At 45.8% G+C, this 18,638-nt stretch overlaps 1 protein-coding gene across 1 annotated transcript in view; it reads right to left on the bottom strand.

The window, feature by feature from the left end:
- The window catches only part of SNAPC1 (small nuclear RNA activating complex polypeptide 1), a 149,425-nt gene that overhangs the window by 103,792 nt on the left and 26,995 nt on the right, over positions 1–18,638 (bottom strand). The window contains exon 3 of the mRNA XM_078660332.1: positions 5,869–6,009. Within this exon, the coding sequence (XP_078516458.1) occupies positions 5,869–6,009 (141 nt within the window). The remainder of the gene's footprint in view (positions 1–5,868; positions 6,010–18,638) is intronic.

Raw genomic sequence — 18,638 nt, forward strand, 5'->3', positions numbered from 1 at the left:
AAAGGAAGGGTTGGGATATGTTAGCAATTCCAGGTGCTGTTTCCTTGCGCCTGTTTCAGCCCCCAGTGTGATTGTGGGGCAGGAGTTTCACTTCGAGCTGTCCAGACGGTCTGTCAATTTAGCGTCAGGCGGGGCGGGGAGGTTGTCTGCGGCACTCCTCTTTTTAAGAGTCTGCACCTCCGAGAAGTCTGGGGTAGGCGGCAGTTTTGTAGTTGAGGCGAGGATCCCCTATGCCTCCTTGGGGATGTCTCCGACGTTTTTGTGGAAGGGGAGTTTTACTGCAGGCTGTACTGGCAGGCCTCCCTTTATAGGTCGGGCGTGGTTTATTTTTCACTCATCGTGGCACGGTGAGTGAGAGCACAAAGCACAGATGCACAAAGCTCGGTATGCTGGCGGTTTGGGTAGTTGCCTGGTTTCTGATCACAGCTCTTGTCTTGCTTCTGAACCAGAGCGTCTGTGAGGAAAGGAGTTTCACTGCAAGCTGTAAATTTAAGCTAAAGTACCCCCAAAGTACTTTTAGGAGGGGGAAAGGAGAACAAGTTAAATATACCAAAATACCTCTAAACTGACCACTCTGTTTTGTCCAAAGGGTTTAACTCCATGTCTATTTATCAGAGATACTACACACATATCAAAATATCTACAAACAAATAAGTTTTCTTTAGAGTTCTGTTTTATTCATCATATTAGTTAGTGATTATTTCATTTATCATAAATTCAAAAATCTTTTTTGTTTTTTTCATACTTTTTTGTTAATGAGAAAAGACATTAAATTACAATTCATTGTTTCAAACAGTATAGAGACTTTTATGCAAAAAATTCATATACCCCCATGAAACATTTATCAAAACCTAAACCATATGAACATTGTCCACTCATTCAAAACTGTCTCACCATTCATTCTTCTCATACACACACACTCTTGTACTGTGCAAAATTGTTAAAAGACAACAAACAACTGAGATGTGAGGACTCTATGTAACAATTTGTATCATTTTTGCATGATAACAATCCTATATATTTTATTTTAGTGATGTTGTTGATCCTTATTTTGACGGTCCTCCTTGATGGAAGTCTCAGGAGTTTGTAGATGGCCTACGTACGTTTCAGTAGAGATTATATTTTACCACCTTCATCAGGGCTGAATAAATAGATACTAATAAAACTGGGGGTTCTTCACATATAGTTTCTATATGGTGATATTCTTAGGTTACTGTAATCAAGGATGGCCTGTCTTGGTCCTGGGCGGCAATTTCAGCTAAAAATGTAATGGATTATAGCCATTCTGGCAATTCTTTAGTCTCTAGCGTTATCGGTTATTCTGGAGGTGCAATAAAATGATCCTTTACGACTACTAAGAACTTTCAAATTGTCTATCCAATATTGAAATTGTTTCTTCTATGTTAGTGCAGGGTGTGATTCCTATAAGGTGCACGACTTCTTAAAATGTTTGTGTCGCCTCCCGTAAATTGGGTTCCTGACCATCCGAAAAAAGGCTTTTTCGGATGGCCAGGAACCCAATTTAAGGATCAACAACATCACTAAAATAAAATATATAGGATTGTTACCATGAAAAAATGACACAAATTGTTACATAGAGTCCTCACATCTCAGTTGTTTGTTGTCTTTTAACAATTTTGCACAGTACGAGAGTGTGTGTGTATGAGAAAAATGAATGGTGGGGCAGTTTTGAATGAGTGGACAATTTTCATATGGTTTAGGTTTTGATAAATGTTTCATGGGGGTATATGAATTTTTTGCCTAAAAGTCTCTATACTGTTTGAAACAATGAATTGCAATTTAATGTCTTTTCTCATTAACAAAAAAGTATGAAAAAACAAAAAAGATTTTTGAATTTATGATAAATGAAATAATCACTAACTAATATGATGAATAAAACAGAACTCTAAAGAAAACTTATTTGTTTGTAGATATTTTGATATGTGTGTAGTATCTCTGATAAATAGACATGGAGTTATACATTTTGGACAAATCAGAATGGTCAGTTTAGAGGTATTTTGGTATATTTAACTGGTTTCACTGCAAGCTGACCTGGTGGGCCGCCCTTTTGAGGTCAGGCGTGGTGAGGGAGGTATTCTGCGGCGTTCCGGTTTTAAAAGTAGGGGCCTTCAAGAGAGGTCTGGGGCAGGAGGCAGTTACGGAGCTTGTGTTGAGGCGAGAATCCCTTGTACTTACTTAGGGATGCCTTCACCCCAGATTGTCGCCAGGAGTTTTAAGCGCTATGTCCTGTTTTGGGTGCCATTTTGAGGACAGGCAGGATGGAGTCTGTCGCGGTCTGCCGTTTTTATCCGGTTTATCAGTTTTATCTGGTTTGGATAATTGCCTGGATTCTGGTCATAGCTCTCGTCTTACTTCTGACCTGAGCGTCTATGTGGGAAGGAGTTTTGCTGCAAGCTGACCTGGCGTGCCACCATTTTTAGGTAGGCGTGGCGGGGGAGGTACTTTGCGGCGTTCCGATTTTAACAGTAGGAACCTTCGAGAGGTCTGGGGCAGGAGGTAGTTCTGGAGCTTGTACTGAGGCGAGAGTCCCCTGTGCTTACTTGGGGATGCCTTCAGCGCAGGCTGTTGCCAGGAGTTTTTTACACGCGATGTCCTGCCATGGGCGCCATTTTGAGGACAAGCGGGATAGAGTTGGTTGCAGTCCGTTTATTCCCGAACTCCGAGATCTGTTGTGTATTACCGATTGTTTTGCCTCGGGTCCTAAACAGCAGTTCTTGTGGATCCTTGGATGGCGAGAATAACCTGTGCTAATTATAGATGCCTTCAGCGCACGTTGTTGCCAGTCTTTTTAAGCGCGATGTCCTGCTATGGGCGCCATTTTGAGGACAGGCGGGGAGGAGTCGGTCGCGGTCCGTTTTTCAGTGATCTCCGAGATCTGTAGCGCTGTATCGATGTTTCTGCCTCGGGTTCAGTTCAACATTCTTGTGCTCCTGCGGATCCGGGAATGGATGTCCTGGGGTCGGGATGACGGTCGGAGACGCCGTACACCTATGGAGGCAGCGGGTTGCAGCCAGAATCAGATGTGGCGATGCTCCTCGTCGTCGACTCGAATCAGGCTTAACCAGCCCGGGAGTCCGTGAGTACTCTTTTCTTCAGTCCATGGGTTGGCTGGGAGGCGAGGCGGCGTGTTCTTTCAAAACAAAACCTCATTTAACCACCTACTTTCCGCAGAACCTTGATTACTTCATATGTAGGTAACCTTTTTTTAGCTGCAACAGCTCTAATGCACCAATGTTTTATCTTTGTGTTAAGTCTGTGTTAATTTCTTTTAAAAATATCTGTGCAGTTGCCCACATAATTTTGTTGTTTGTTATTCTTGCCAACTGAACAAAGTGTTATTGTAATACATCGGTCTTGCTTGATGGCTAAACAAATATTTGTATTGACTGAACATGAAGTATGAATCCAGGGGGAAAGGTACTGTCTTGAGGACCTGTTTTTGAATTTCTGGGCCACCTAAATGGAGCTTGGAAGTTGGTGGGTCAGCCAGGACAGCGGTGGAGGAATCATCTAAACAATAGTAAAAGGGGAATTAGTAGGATAGGCTTATGCATTCTAGCTCTTAGTGAAGCACATACTTCTCCAATAAAGAGTGTGACAAAGGTCATGGAGTAAAGAATTTAAGGAAAGAAAGAATATCAGGGTCCCAGGACAACGTCACTTTAAAATGCATTGTAAAGGATTCTCTAGGGCATCTTCATCACTTGGTTCTTTCAATGGAAAGCTGTGCCTACTCTTGTCTAGTTGAATAAAAAAAAAACAGGAGTATTGTTTTAAGAACGTTCCGGAGTCTGAGATGGTTGGGCTTTTCTCTGAGTTTACTTGGGAGTGCATCACAAATCTTTGCTAACACCATTTCCGGGGCTTGGCTCCCCTGTTCCAGTTCTTTTAAACAATGGACACCGATAGTGAAAAGTGCACCTGAGAAAGGGCTTATTGAGGCAGCCCTCTGCACTCATATGTTGTAAGCCACCTCTCCCTGCATTCATGGCCACTTATTTTAAATACCACCTTTGGTGAGCTCCATCTGTTGTTGTGTCGCACAATTGGTTCTCTTTGTAAACCTTGTTTTTCTTTTCTATGCCTCCCACACTTTTTCATTCCTCTTGTACAGTATGTTTAAGGCCCCTTCACTTTTTATTTTTATTACAACAGTGGGACGAACTAGCAGCCCCACTTCCTCCTGCCTATTTTTTTTCTGAACGGAAAAGTCTATTATCTGAATTGAAGAATACACATGATTTTTTTCTCTTTATGTGACGTCAGCAAAAAAGGTGGGATATATCGGGCTTTACATGTTTCCACCCCAGATTAACAACAGCAAAGTCTATATTGTTCTTACTACACCAACGCTTGCCAAGGGCAGTTATTTGGAAGCCCAAAACATAAAGCATTCTTGTAGTTTGTATCTGACAGAATTATGGATCTGATAAACAAAGGAAACTCCTCCCCTGGCTGTGAAGGTACACCATAATGCTTTTGGTGACAAAGTGAAAGTTGCAAAAATTCACAGGACCTCTTTCCACACAGACAGCCTTTATTCAACACAACAAATGTATTTCTTTAAGGCAAGTGCAGTGAAACAATGAGGAATGCTGTGATTTGTGATGTAGGTTACTGTCAGATAGAATGGCTGGACAATCTACGAGTATCTGTCAATGCAATTTAGACCAACTTACTGAACCTCTCTTCAAAATCAAACTAATTTCTTTTGTTGAGTGCAGACTGGGTAGACACAAGTGAGTTTAAAGTCGATACATAGTATGGAACCTTGGGGCACCCCACAACCAACGTCATATTATGTTGTTGTATAAAATGAAGACTGCCTGTTGACGCTGGCCTTTCATGTCTAGCCAATTAAAGACTACTCTATCTTTACGCAACAGTATTCATTCAATCCTAAAAAAAAACAGTTAGTCAGTATTCCAAAAGACCTTGTTTTTCAAGAAAAATCTGAAATTGTTCACACACATTGGATAAGTAAGACTGATGATTAAAGGCAAAATCAAAGCAATTTTAAAGTTAGGACTGTTATGTCACAAAATTGTGGTCAAGAACACAGGCCACTATTTTGATTACTAAAGTATTCCACGGTGAGCATACATTGGAAAGTACAGGTTTATTTCCATATCTACTTACCTTGACAATATGTTGTTTGTCTATATTGTAATGCTGATGTCATTGCAGAGAGAAACTTAAACTGTGATATTATGGGAGCACACCATACCGAGCATGACTGAGTATGGTGACATATAGGTTTTTCCACTAGTAAAATTACCACTCAGAGTTCAAAATCCAGAAAAACCATGCTCATTTCAACAGAGGGATTGATGGTTACATGATTTGAGATGTTGCAGTGGCCTGCCGATGTCTTTACTGTGGTATGGGGCATGAGCAAAGGAGGATGGGCGACTTCCTTAACTTAAAGGGATTTAGAGGCTTTTGATTGTTTTTGTAAAGTAATAATGAATGGGCTTAAGATTCAAAAGTGCTCTGATCCTTAATACCAGACAATCCACAACCCTTTGCTACCAAAAATGGCACCCTCCCTGCACATTAGTGACATTTGATTCGCCCATCAAACCTACTCTACGCACAAGAAAATAAAACCAACAACACTCTTACTTAATGTGCATAAACTAAGTGTGCCCATCACTTCCAGGCTAATGCTAAGAAAAACTTTAAAATAAAGCCAACGAATTGCATAGGTACGACCTTCTCCTACTTTAGACCAAGTTACCATCATTAGTGCGCTTGCTAGCAGCAAGTGCTCATTCATTTCATTTATAATTCTTTGGAGGTGTAGCCTTTAACTAAAAAGAGAAAAAAACATTGACAAATACTTACTATTTTTGGCATTGCAGTGTAGTGAAATGCTTTGTTGACTCTTAAGTTCCTGAGGATATAAGCAGCATCAAAGTGCTGAGCATTAATCAGCTCCTCTTGAAACTTCAGGACTTCATTCCAATCTTTTAGGGCTATTCTGATCTGAAAAAAGCAAAGGATACTCTCACCAGACACAGAGAAGTAATTTACAAGACTGGTCAATAGAGCTTTATAAACATTACATCAGTTGTTCACAACTTATCGGTATATTGATGGTCTTTGTTATAGCTTACCGCATACGCCTAGACCAACTGTTGACACCATGTGGATGGTCCTGGTTCCATTCTTCCTCATCAGACACTTTACTATCTGATAAGGAGAATACAGTGCTTAATTAGAGCAGATGGGGCCCACCAGCACTCTTTTTTGGGGACTATGACTTTTTAAATTCCATCAGACACAGAACAAGAGAAAGAAAAGGGAAAAGAAGCAGGAAGAGAATGACTGAAAAAAACTGTGAGAAGGAGGGCTGAAATGGAACATGCAAGAGTGAGATAAGGGGGCAGGGAGTATAGGGTGGTGAATTAAAGAGGGTTAAGATGGAATCAAGATTAGACATCCTTGGTATACAGAAACCCTGACATTAAGCAGCACCATCTTTGGGCTTCTAGTAAAACCTTTGACCACTGGCACTTAATTTACAGATTAGACACTGGCAGTATGTATACATACACACAACAGGTAGTCATATTTTAAATGGGGGATATAAAGATTTCTATCCAAGATCTGGGTATTCTGACACAAGCCCCTTCACAACAAGCTTCACACGGTGAAGGCAGAGACAACAAGGGGTCCTGTGATGGGAAATTAATCAAAGCACCACCATCTCATCCCTGACTGCATGATGGAAATACCCAAGTGTTTAGTCATACCACCTGAAGCCGAACATGTACCAAAAGCACAATCATGTGACACACCTCAAGGTAAGGGAAAACATATGAAAGAGGATTTAAAATCAGATGAAGAGACCACAAGTGAGCAGCAGCGAGCCTCAACTCCAATCACTGGCATGAAAGTAGTGTAATGGGGAATAACCCTGTGGAATCATATTGGTCTGCCAAATAGAGAAGTGCAAAAACCAAACAAGGCACAACCAAATCTTGTATAGAAAATATTTCAACACATCAGGAACGAAGCCTCAATGTGACACGGCAGCTGGTTGTAGCAACTGGGAACCTCTTGATAAATAAGATAAAAATGAAGTTATAGGTCTGTCAAGGAGGTAAACAAAGTCGACCGGTACACTACAGGAAAGCACATGAGAATGCTGGACCTTACAAAACAAAACCACACAACCAGAGACATTCGAGGAGGAATGACAGCTTGTCTCGAAATATGTGCAATTGAAAATTGCAATTCAGCCAAATCCTACCAATTACTGGCCCTGTGCAAATCAGAACGAGGCCAAGCAGAGATATGAGCAGTGATTTCATGTTTGCAGTAGGCAACTCCCCTGACAAAAGCGAGGCCAAGCAGGGATATGGGCAGCAAGGCTATGTCTCTGCAGTAGGTAGCAACCCTGACAAAAAACAGTAGGACCAGTAGACATTATCAGCAGTAAGGCCATCTCTTTGAAACCAGCACCTCCACTGAGATCAGTGAGGTCAATCAGAGATTTGGGCAGAGAGCCACTGTCTTTTAGAGGACAATTCCCCAAGACAATAGCGAGGCTAAGCAGAGCTCTGGTCAGTGAGGCCATGTCTTTGCAATAGGCAACTGCCCGTACTACAGTTATCCAACAACCTATTCATGCACGGCTACTTTTATACAAAAAAAGGCATTGCGCTATACACTGCATGGCCTTGTTCGACTGCCTACCCTCTTTTTATCATTTGGGAAGTAAGATTTAGGTGCCTATAAGATATGCTTACTTTGATCGAATTTGGAAGTGAAGGTGACTGGGATGCCAGTATATTGATTTTTCTACCAGTCCTTTAACCTACTAGCCAACCAATTGTAATTTAGTTATGCTACAGTAAGAGTTCAGATAGTTCCCATCAGAATTTTGAAAATGTATAAACATTTAGTGCTACACTTTTGTAGACCAGATATGGAATTAAGATTCAAAGTGAAGACAAAAAACGAAAGTGAAACATACATGATGTCTAACAATATATGTAGTTATACTAGGTTCTGAGTCACCGGGATCAAAAACAATAGGCACACAGGGTCAGGCGAAACACTTATTGTTATAAGATCCAATGAAAATGTAATGTGGAAAACAACAACAAAATTCAACAAATGATGGTGCTATAGGATGTTCTCCTACAACTCCCTACTCAATATCAAACTAAATATAGGCATATAATGTCAAAACAGAAACCACAAAGAAGACAGCAGATCAAAAGAATAAGGAACAGAACAAAGATAGGACTGTGTGTGATCCACCCTGGAAGTTATCTACTGAACGGTAAATGTGTTGTGTGCAGGATCTAACAGATCTTTTAAAGCTCCAAGTCTATCCGCATTTAAAAATATATTTGTATTCCAATCTAATCCATTGAGTGATGGAAGAACTGCACCAATAGTCATTTCTGCAGGTCAAGCGGAACAAGACAATTTAGCCATCCCTCAATCTTAGTCAGTGCAGGTTTTAAGAATATTTGGGCATTGGGCTACAACCAAACCATAAGGTTTAATGGCCCCATGTGTCCCCAACTCCTTCATTAATATCCGGTATCTAATAAGACTATTAGAATCAGTTGTGAATAGGAAAAATAAAGTGTCTGGATAACACATTGAACATCTCTGTTCTTCAAACCATATGAAGCGTCCCTCGGCATCCATAAACGGTATGAATGCTTATGTTGACACCCACATCAATGGCCAATGGACTAGCAAGGCAAAGCTTCCCTCAGTGGAGAGGTTATCATCCTATAAAGGGATTTAATCTGGGGTAAACATCTTCTCCATTAAGCAGCACAGTTCCCCAATAGGTCTGGGCCAAGAACAATACAATGGCATTTATGTGCTATTAGAATTAAGCATCTGACATGGCACTAATATAATGAAGTCCATTTAATCTAAATTCTGAGGGTTTGGAATATTTTGAAACCAGTACCTTTTGGCATTAAAACTAAAAAAAGAGGGGGGAGGGGTGGAGGCAGTTTTAAATAAGTCATGTCCTGAAAATTAAATCACCACTTTAGAATGATATTTAAGGGGGGCGTGGCCGAGCACGATCAGAAATGGCCGCGTAGGATGTGAGCTCCGTCGCCCGTAAGCCCCAATGACTATCCTGACACCTTATCAGTCAGTCCCGTAGGCATCCCCTTGCAACGGAAAGGTTGCGGAACCCGGCCTGCCTGCTCCGGTGTTTGTGGCCCTTTGGATCGGGGAGTTACAACCGTTGGCGGGTGCGGGCCTAGACGGGGCCTTGAAGCCAGGGCCCACAGTGATAGTGCTGGCCTGGCTGGGACGACTTCCGGCCCACCTTGGTAACGGAGTTGCGGCCGCTGCGGCCCTCTGCCCGCTGTCGTCCCGGTGGCCCAGATCGGGGCTGTGTGTTGTGCCAGGAGGAGAAAAGGTGGTGCAGGGGAGCAGACGCAGCGGCGGCCGCCATTACGGCCGCGATTTCCTCCACACTGATCACGAGCCTGGGAGAGGCAAGCAAGTGCTTTTTTGGGACCCCCAGATTCCCCCACCCCACCCCTATTGGCTTCGGTGCAGACCCGTGGGATGGTGAAGGACTTTGGCCCGCATTTAAGCCCAGGCCTGAGGTGGACGAATTGGTGACACGTGACTTGCAGTGAGAGAGTGAGGCCTGCCTTCTCACGGTGGTGTCTTTTGGTGCTCTTTGGGGGGGCAGAGCCGTGGTCCTCGAAAGGGTGGCAATATTTGCCTGGTTTATTTGACTGTTGAGGGCTCCCCCCTCCTCCTCTGCCCCTGTGACTGATGTTCCACACTTCTAGGGGCGGGCACCTTGGCCTTGGGCGTGCCTATACTTGCCTAGCTGGGAGCTGTGGTATGTAACGACCTGGGGGCGGTGCATTGGCTATGAGCCCCGAAACGGCCAGCTTTTCTGCTAGGGGGGACGGAGTCCACTGGCACCGTGCCGAGAAAGGCCCTCGCTCGATGGTGGAATGATAAGGAGTGCCAGAGAAGTGATGTCTCACACCAGGAGGGCACATTGAGGGCGGACTTGCTGACGCTGGGCCTCCGAAATCCTCCGGGGTTCGTGACCGGATTGCTGGCCCAGGACTTGGCGTGCTGCACACGGAGGAGGCTGAGGCTACGGTGCCAACTGTTTGCTCACAGCTGAGTCCTGCCGTGGACGTTGAAATGGATCGCGGAAGAGGTCCAGGTGCCAAGAGCTCAAAGACAATCCAAGCTAATAAACTGGATCGTTATACAGTCACTAAGGAGACGCAGCAGGGAAGATTATCTGAGGAGACGGCGAAGGGGAACCCGAGTGAGGAAGAACCAGAGCTTTCCCTAAAGGATGTCATGGATGCTATCACAGGGGTAAAAACCTCGTTGGAACGCAAAATGGATTCCATGGCCATAGACATTAATATGATTAGGGCCGATATGGGGAAACTTAATGAGAAAGTGAAGCAAGTTGAACTAACTGCTACCAGCCTGGTGGAGGACGTCTCGCAATTACAAAAAGAGGCCAGAGAGTTGCAGACCTCTCGTAACTCTGTTGACCTTAAACTGGATGATTATGGGGGCCGCCTCCGCCGTAACAACCTCCGCATCTTGGGTGTGCCGGAAAGAGCAGAGGGGCAGGCCCCTGACCTATTTGTAGAGGACCTCATCCTCAAGAAGCACCTAAAACTGAAGGGCCACAGTAAGTTTTTCGTGATAGAACGGGCTCACAGGGTCCCGGGCGGCCGTCCCAGACCGGGCGCTCTCCCGCGGCCTATGCTGGCCCGAGTCCTCAACTATTGAGGTGGAGGGCCAGGCGTGGTTCTTTGATCAACCGGAGGCGGTGATGGAGCGGCTCGAATATCAGGGAACAACGGCCCCAGCAGACCGAGGAAATAATGATGAAGCGGACAGTCAGCCACCCTGAAGTTGAAGTCTCTTGAACACTTGACCTGCCCATAATGGGGACTTTGGGCGGTGGGGAGACGGGGATGATGAGACACTGATGCTAAGGCGATGTGCAGGAGCTCATGACCTGTTATCCCCTAAGTTTTATTCTTTCTTTGAATTTTTTGGGGCGACAGACACTCTGCATTTTTCAGTGGGCAGTTTTGAGCCCAGCGGGCAGGGCAGCACGGAGGGGGGGTTTGGGGGAGGGATGTTTGTTTCATCTGTTGGGTGGTTTGTTGGTTGCATCAGCACAGTACGTTTGTCCGATAGACGAAAAGCAGAGGTTTGTCAACTGTACCATGTAGATGATGGGGGGTAGGGAAGTAAAGATATTGAGTCGGAACGTTGACGGGCTGGGGGACAAAATTAAACGGAGTGTGGTCCTTCAGTATCTTAAAAGGCGGGCCCCAGACCTGGTCCTGCTTCAGGAGACTAATCTAGTTGGAAACTCATGCAAAGCTCTGCACAGAAAAGGGGTACAAATTGGTTGCGCACTCAGGGTTCACGTCGGGTTCCAGGGGTGTGGGTATTTTGATTTGCAATCCTTTCCCGTTGGCAGTGACTTCCACATGGGAGGATGGCAGATACATTGGAGTTACGGGCATGTGGGAGGGTCAACACATAACCTTTCTATCTATTTATGTTGCTCCGGGGCAACAGGGCACGACATTTGCAGATTTGGGGACGATCCTACTTACTCTCCCTGAGGGACTTTTAATTTTGGGAGGCGACTTTAACGCAGTCGTCTCTGGTATAGTGGACAGACATCCCCCACGGGAAACGCGGCGGGCGATGCGGTGGTTACCGGACTTCATAGACGCAATGGACCTGGTTGACGGTTGGAGATTACTCCACCCGGATCAAAAGCAATACACATTCCACTCGGGGGCACACGGTAGTCTTTCACGACTGGACTACTGTCTAGTCCCCGCCGCACAAGCATCCTACATTACAGAGGTCACACGCTTAACCAGAGGCATCTCAGACCATTCTCCGCTGTGGGACCACTTGGTCGTAACAGGGGGTACAGCGGGAAGGGCGGCCCCAATCAGAGGGAGGTGGTGGACCTGGAGACTGAAATTAGTAGGCTAGCGGGAGAATTGGAACCGGGAGTGACGCAGGCTAAACTTCATCTGTTGAGGCTGAAGCAGCACGACTATAAGGAGTTGGTCACTGATAGGGCTAAGGCTCTTGGTAGGGAGCAGCAGGGCAGGCTCTATGACCTGGGGGATAAGGCAGGGAAGCTTATTGCATGGATGGACAAGAGAGATTGGGCTTAGTAGATAAATTTGTGGACCACTTTCAGGCGGTTTACACCTCGGTCTCCCCTCACTCGGAAGCTGACTCCCAACTACTACTCCGTGACATGCAGCTCCTGTGTCTTTCCCCTACGGATCAAGAGTTTATGGATAGTGCGCTAACAGCAGATGAGATCGCCTTGGCCATCCGTTCATTGAATTCTGGTAAGGCACTAGGCCCCAACGGCCTCCCTATCGAACTCTATAAACTTAAACCTGACAAACTGGCACCTTATTTAAAAGAAATGTTTGTGGACTCTAGGGATGAAGGGGTTCTGCCTAGGGATCAGAGAGTGGCTAAGATAGTCGTGATTCACAAGGAGGGCAAGATTAAAACGAACTGTGCCTCGTACAGGCCTATCTCTCTTTTAAATGCCGAGCCGAAAATCCTGGCCAAACTCCTGGCAAATAAACTGGTAAAAGTAATCAGCAGGCTGGTCCACCCCGACCAATCGGGCTTCATACCCCATAGGAACACGGCCCTAAACCTGCAAAGATTGCACGGGGTGATCGTCAGAGTTCACACTCTGCGGGAGCCAGCTATAATCGCGTCGCTCGATGCAACAATGGCCTTTGACACGATTGAATGGCCCTATCTATGGGCGGTCTTGGCCAAATTTGGGTTTGGTCCCAAATTTATCAGATGGGTACGTCTGCTATACACTGAACCATTTGCATAAATAGTGGTAAACAACAGAGCCTCAGCACCATTCTTGCTGGGTCGGGGCACCCGTCAGGGTTGCCCATGGTCCCCCTTCTTTTCTCATTGGCCTTGGAGCCTCTTGCCGCCTGGATACGTTGGGAACCTTCGATTAGGGACATGCGGTGATCCCCCGAATGGGAGGACCGCATATCTTTATATGCAGACGATATTCTGCTTTACTTGACCTCCCCCGTAAGTCCCTTATTGTGATGTTCAATGTCCTGGCCTCATTTGGGAGAAATTCAGGACTCTCAATCAACTGGGAGAAATCCTTGGTGTTTGTACTGAGGGGGGATCCCCCTGTCCCTCCGCGAAACTGTCCTGTACAGATCAGCACAGAAGGGTTCAAGTATTTGGGAGTCTTGGTCTCTTTGGATCCCTCTGTTAGATATGCCCGAAATCTCCTGTTCTCCCTGCAGAGGCTTAAGAGTGATATTGCCAATTAGAGGAAGCTTCCTCTTTCATTGTTGGGTAGGGCAGCCCTCTTTAAAATGATGGCTCTGCCTCGTTTTCTCTACGCTTTACAAAATGCCTTGGATGTGGTGCCACCTGGTTATTTCCGCGAGGTCGAGAGCCTGCAGCGGAATCTATTATGGGAGGGCAGGCCCCGCATCGCTCTGAATAAACTAACGCTTTCTTGGTATGATGGAGGCATTGCCCTCCCAGATATACTATTGGGCCTCCCAGCTGGCCGCGATTAACCACGGCACATATGGCCGAGTTGATGATCCTGGGTATGCCATGGATAAATGGCTTCTTCCCGGGGGTAGGTATAACAGAGCCTTGTGTTCTCGACCGAAGAAACTGGCATTAACGGGGCCGACTAAACACACAGTCCAAATCTGGCATGATGCCACAGGTACACTGGGTTGGAAAGACAAACTGACCATGGCCACCCCGCTGTGGGACTCCAAGAGGCTGGGTAAGCTCTGGAGAACAAAAGGATTCGATAAGTGGGACCTCATAGGAATCTCCACGATCAAGGATATCTGGGGGAAGGGGAGAATTAAATCGTTCGAGGAAATGCAGGTCGGGTACGAACTAACTAATGCTGAATACTTCCGCTATGTACAAGTCCGTCACTCGCTTCTATCGGCACTGCCCGGGGATACGGAGCCCCCAGAGGCCTCCCCTCTGAAGGATAGGATACTGGACGGCCACCTTCCTGAAAAAACGATCTCCGTGATATATAAAAAACTAATAAACCACAGAGTTGATCCCCTTGAGGCGCTTAGGGTCAAATAGGTACAGGATTGGATAGAGCTAGATGACGAGGACTGGCAGACAGCAGTGTCATCCCCAAGGGAGGTCGCCATCCCAGCTCGCCTGAGATTGGTTCAGCATAAAATTCTACATAGAGTCTACCTTACGGGACCCCGACTGGTACACATGGGACTGTCAGATATGGGGTTATGCAAACGGTAATGTGGTCTCACAGGTACCTTTATGCACATCATCTGGGACTGTGTACACATCACCACATATTGGCGCAAGATACACAACACTCTACATAAGGTACTGGGGATCTCCCCGACACCGGAGGCGAGTAGGTGCCTCCTAAACATCTGGGAGCCTACCGACTTAACTACCTAACAGACGCAATAGGCTACTCTGGGCTTCATGTTAGCTAAAAGAAATATAGTCCAGCTATGGGGAGCGGAGCAACCTCCCACACTGGAAATGTCGGAAAACAATTTAGACTGGTGTATGTTTAGGGAGAAAACTACGTATGGTGCGGGGCCTCTGATGATTGGCTGGCTTCGTTTTTTTAGGAAGGGGGGCTATGTGGCCCCCCCTTCCCTTGATTCTTTTTGGGCCCTGGGAACCCTATCCCCCAGGGCCTGACCCATTTTTTTCTTTAAATAAAAATAAAGGAGAGAGGCCCCGTGGCCCTCCTTCCCAGGCAGATTTCGGCCAGGGGACCCTTTCCCCGAGACTCTGCCACATCATTGGGGGCCACGGGGGGTCTCAAGGCCCCGTGGTCCCTGCCGGCTCCCCACCTCCTCCAGGAGGCAGCATTGCATTTGGGCAGAGGGAGCTGCTAACATGCAGCTCCTTCTGCCTAAAAGCAATTCCGATTTGCTTCATGGAAGCAAGAACATTTTCAATGCTATCGCTTTGATGAAGTGAAGCAGAGTTTGCTATGGCATGGCGGAAGCAGTGCTCCCGCCATGCCGTAGCCCGCTGCAATGTCCCAGTGGTGGGTACCCTGGGACATTGCTGGAGCCGGCCTAGGGGGTGGTGGTTCCCAGTGCCATGGAGGCCCCTCTCCCATCTTCTCTGTAGCCCCGGGTAGGTGGTGAACTCCGGTACCGGGGGTCCGCAACGGACCCCGCCATAACTTGATTTAAGCCCCAGGTAGGTGGTGGTCCCAAGGGCTGCGGGGGCGCATGGCCCTCCGCATTTTATTGTAAATAGCCACAGAGTTGAAGGTCCCCTGGGCTGCGTGGGGGAGTCCCCCACACATTCTATTTCATATTAGTATATCTGAGAAATTATTACATTTCTCAGGAACTACTAAACTTGTTTACACCATTTAACAAGAAGAGTGCTTTCTGAACAAAGCGCTATCTTTTTGCCAAATTTGGTGTAATTCCATTCAGCAGTTCAGGCTGTAGCCGTCTCTAAGGTTTCCTATGGAAATTAACATGGAGAAAAAGCATTTTTTACACCAAACTGATCGCTTTGCTTCTGTCTGACAAAATAGAGGAGAGCACTGCACATCTCCATGTCTTCATGTTTAGGCAATTGTTGCTTTGTTGTGCCTTTTTTAGTAATATTAACAAATAATATTCTAAACCACGCAGAGGTTTAGGGAAGAAGAGCTCCAAAGTTTGAACTCTTAGATGAAATCTCGTACATGGTCACAGAGTTTAACATTTAGTCAGCTAATAAATAATATTTAGATTACTTAGAAAGAAAAGTACCAAAAAGCATTTGTGACTAGGTGAAATCCTGCCTTTCAAAATACCTGGCCATGGACTAACAGTGGACATAAAATGATACTAAACTTTATTACAAACAATTACTTAAGCATTTTACAGCTTTCAAATGATAAGCAAAGTTCTACAGAGGTGGGCCAATGTATGAGTTATTGGAATAAAGTTCCCTAAGGTGCAAAAAAAAAAAGAAAAAACACTGGCTTGGTGTTCAAAACTTCTCCAGCAAAAGGTAACACGTATGTTATTTAGAAAGGAACATAAATCTAATCTCAAAAGACCCTGATAAAGCCGAAAGTCCCAAAACAAGCAAGGGATGCAATAAAATGTTTGTGATAAAGTGTTATGGATGGAAAATCTACCTATCAGTGCTTTAATAGGATGAAAAGAGGGGAGGGGTATAAAAATGCTATGCTAAACCAGCACTTTTCCCAAGAGGCGTGGCCTATGCCAGTAAGGGAACGGCCAAATACTAATGACCTAGAATACCATGATTGACACAGGATGCATCATGACCATTATTTTGGTGTCTTCCCGTTTTCTGTTACTACATCTAGACGTATTGCAAACGAGCTAGAATTTTTGGCTTTATCAGTTTTTATTAGTAGTACCTGATAAATAACAAAAAGGAGAATGATGCAAAGAATTAGAACTGAAAAGGTTTCGATTTTGGAAATGGAGGCTGAATTAAAATGACTAAGGCCTGTGGGAGGAGTAGTGGTCTCCCCCTCCCCAAACTAGTTTTATTTGCAACCTCTCAATCTGTTGGACATGTATACCTTTCTCTTCCCACACCTTACTATAATCCTCCAGCTGCATGTTTCACAAGTCATCTCCTTTCCCTTCCTCACTGACTTTTCATTTTTCTCATGCATGTACTTCGTTGTGCACCTCCCCTTCACCATTCCTTTTGCTCTCACATAGACAAATGCCATCTCTCTTCACCTGTCAACATACCATTTCTTTTCCATTGGTACTGTCAATATTTCAATACTATGAATATCTCGTTCACACACTTTCACATAAACAGCCTTTTAACTTGGCACATAGGTGATCCATTCCTATGCGAATGATACCCAACTGATGTTCGCCTTCAGTGGGGTATCGGCATCAGTCATTGACTACTTTAGAGATTGTTTAAAAAACATTTCCGTCTGGATGAGCAGCAATTTCTTAAAGCTCAATGCCGATAAGACAGAGGTTCTGTTTTTTAACCAAACAGTCCCACCCCCGGTGCCCTGTGGTGGCCGGCAGAACTGGGATCTCCTCCTGTACCTAAGGACTCGGTCAAGAATCTTGGGAGTCAGATGGGACAATGACCTATCCCTCTCTGCCCATGTTAAGCATGTATCTGCGGCCTGCTTTAGCAAGATAAAAACTTTTAGAAAATTCATGGACTTCTTGCCTGAGATAGCTTGACAAACTGTAGTGCATGCGTTAGTCACCTTCCATCTCGACTACGCCAACGGACTCTACGTGGGACTGCCTAGCGGTTTGATCCATAGGCTGCACATAGTACAAAACAAGGCCGCTAGACTGGGCTGCAGGGTCCCTCTCCGTCAGCATTTTCCCCCCACCTTAGACAACTCCATTGGCTCCCGGTGGCCAAGAAAGTCTAATTCAAGGCCTTTACGTTTGCTTTCCAGGCCTATCAGGGCAGAGACCCCAACAATCTGTGGAAGAGACTTCGCCCTTACCAGCAGAGAAAAAACAAGGAGCTCTGGAGCACTCAGTGGTGGCCTACATCCATTGGCAGTGCCCCAACCCCAAAGCCAGTAGTAAAAAATCTAGGGATCTGGCTCGACTCCACACTTGGGTTCCAGGAGCACACAAAAAAGGTGTCTGGCACCTGTTTCGGACTCTTACGCGGTCTAAGGCCCATCTTGGGGTTCTTCGATCCTGCCACACGCCAGCTGATCATTCAGGCCACCATTCTGTCACGAATAGACTACGCCAACTCATTGATGTTAGGCGCCAATAAGGCAGAGGTGAACCGCCTGCAGCGAGTCCAAAACGCTGCCGCACGGGTCTTACTCAGGCTCCCTAGATCCAGCCCCACGTTGGGTGCTATTAGGCGACTCCACTGGCTACCCGTACCTAAAAGTATTGAATTCAAAGCGCTCTGCCTTGCCTTTAAAATCCTTAAATTATCGTCCCCAAAGATTCTATCTAACCTGCTGACTCCATATGTCCCCAACCGCCTATTACGCTCTGCGGAGCAACTGTTGGCTGTGGTCCACCGTGTGAAACGTGCTAGAGCCGGGGTAAGGTCCTTTTGCTATCTGGCCGCCAAGCTGTGGAACTCTCTTCCCGCACAGACCCGCTGCCTGGATGGCCTACTTCCCTTCCGCAAGGCCATCAAAACTCTTCTGTTCCCCGTGTAATAGTCCTGCTGCCTCTGTTTTTTGCCTCCAGCGCCGGGACGCCCCTTTGCTGGGGCAGCTGTGCGCTCTACAAAATTACCTAACATAACATAACATAACAGAGCAGATCACGAAGGTCCAACCATAAACGCTACCTCTCCATCCCTCGTTTTGCTAAAGCGAGAATGGGGGCGGGGGGCAGAACTTTCGAGGTGGGAACTTCTAAATGCTGGAAAGACTTGCCTCTTCAACTACGTATGATGCACTCTGAACAGGAATTTAGAAAGGCCTTGAAGACCTGGCTGTTCAGTCGTAGAGACTAGATCTGCGCAGGCACTGCTTTGTTGTTGTCCGATTTAGCACCGGGACACCTCAGTCGAGGTAGCTG

This window comes from Lissotriton helveticus, chromosome 9, assembly GCF_964261635.1.
Source record: "Lissotriton helveticus chromosome 9, aLisHel1.1, whole genome shotgun sequence".
Lineage (NCBI taxonomy): Eukaryota > Metazoa > Chordata > Amphibia > Caudata > Salamandridae > Lissotriton > Lissotriton helveticus.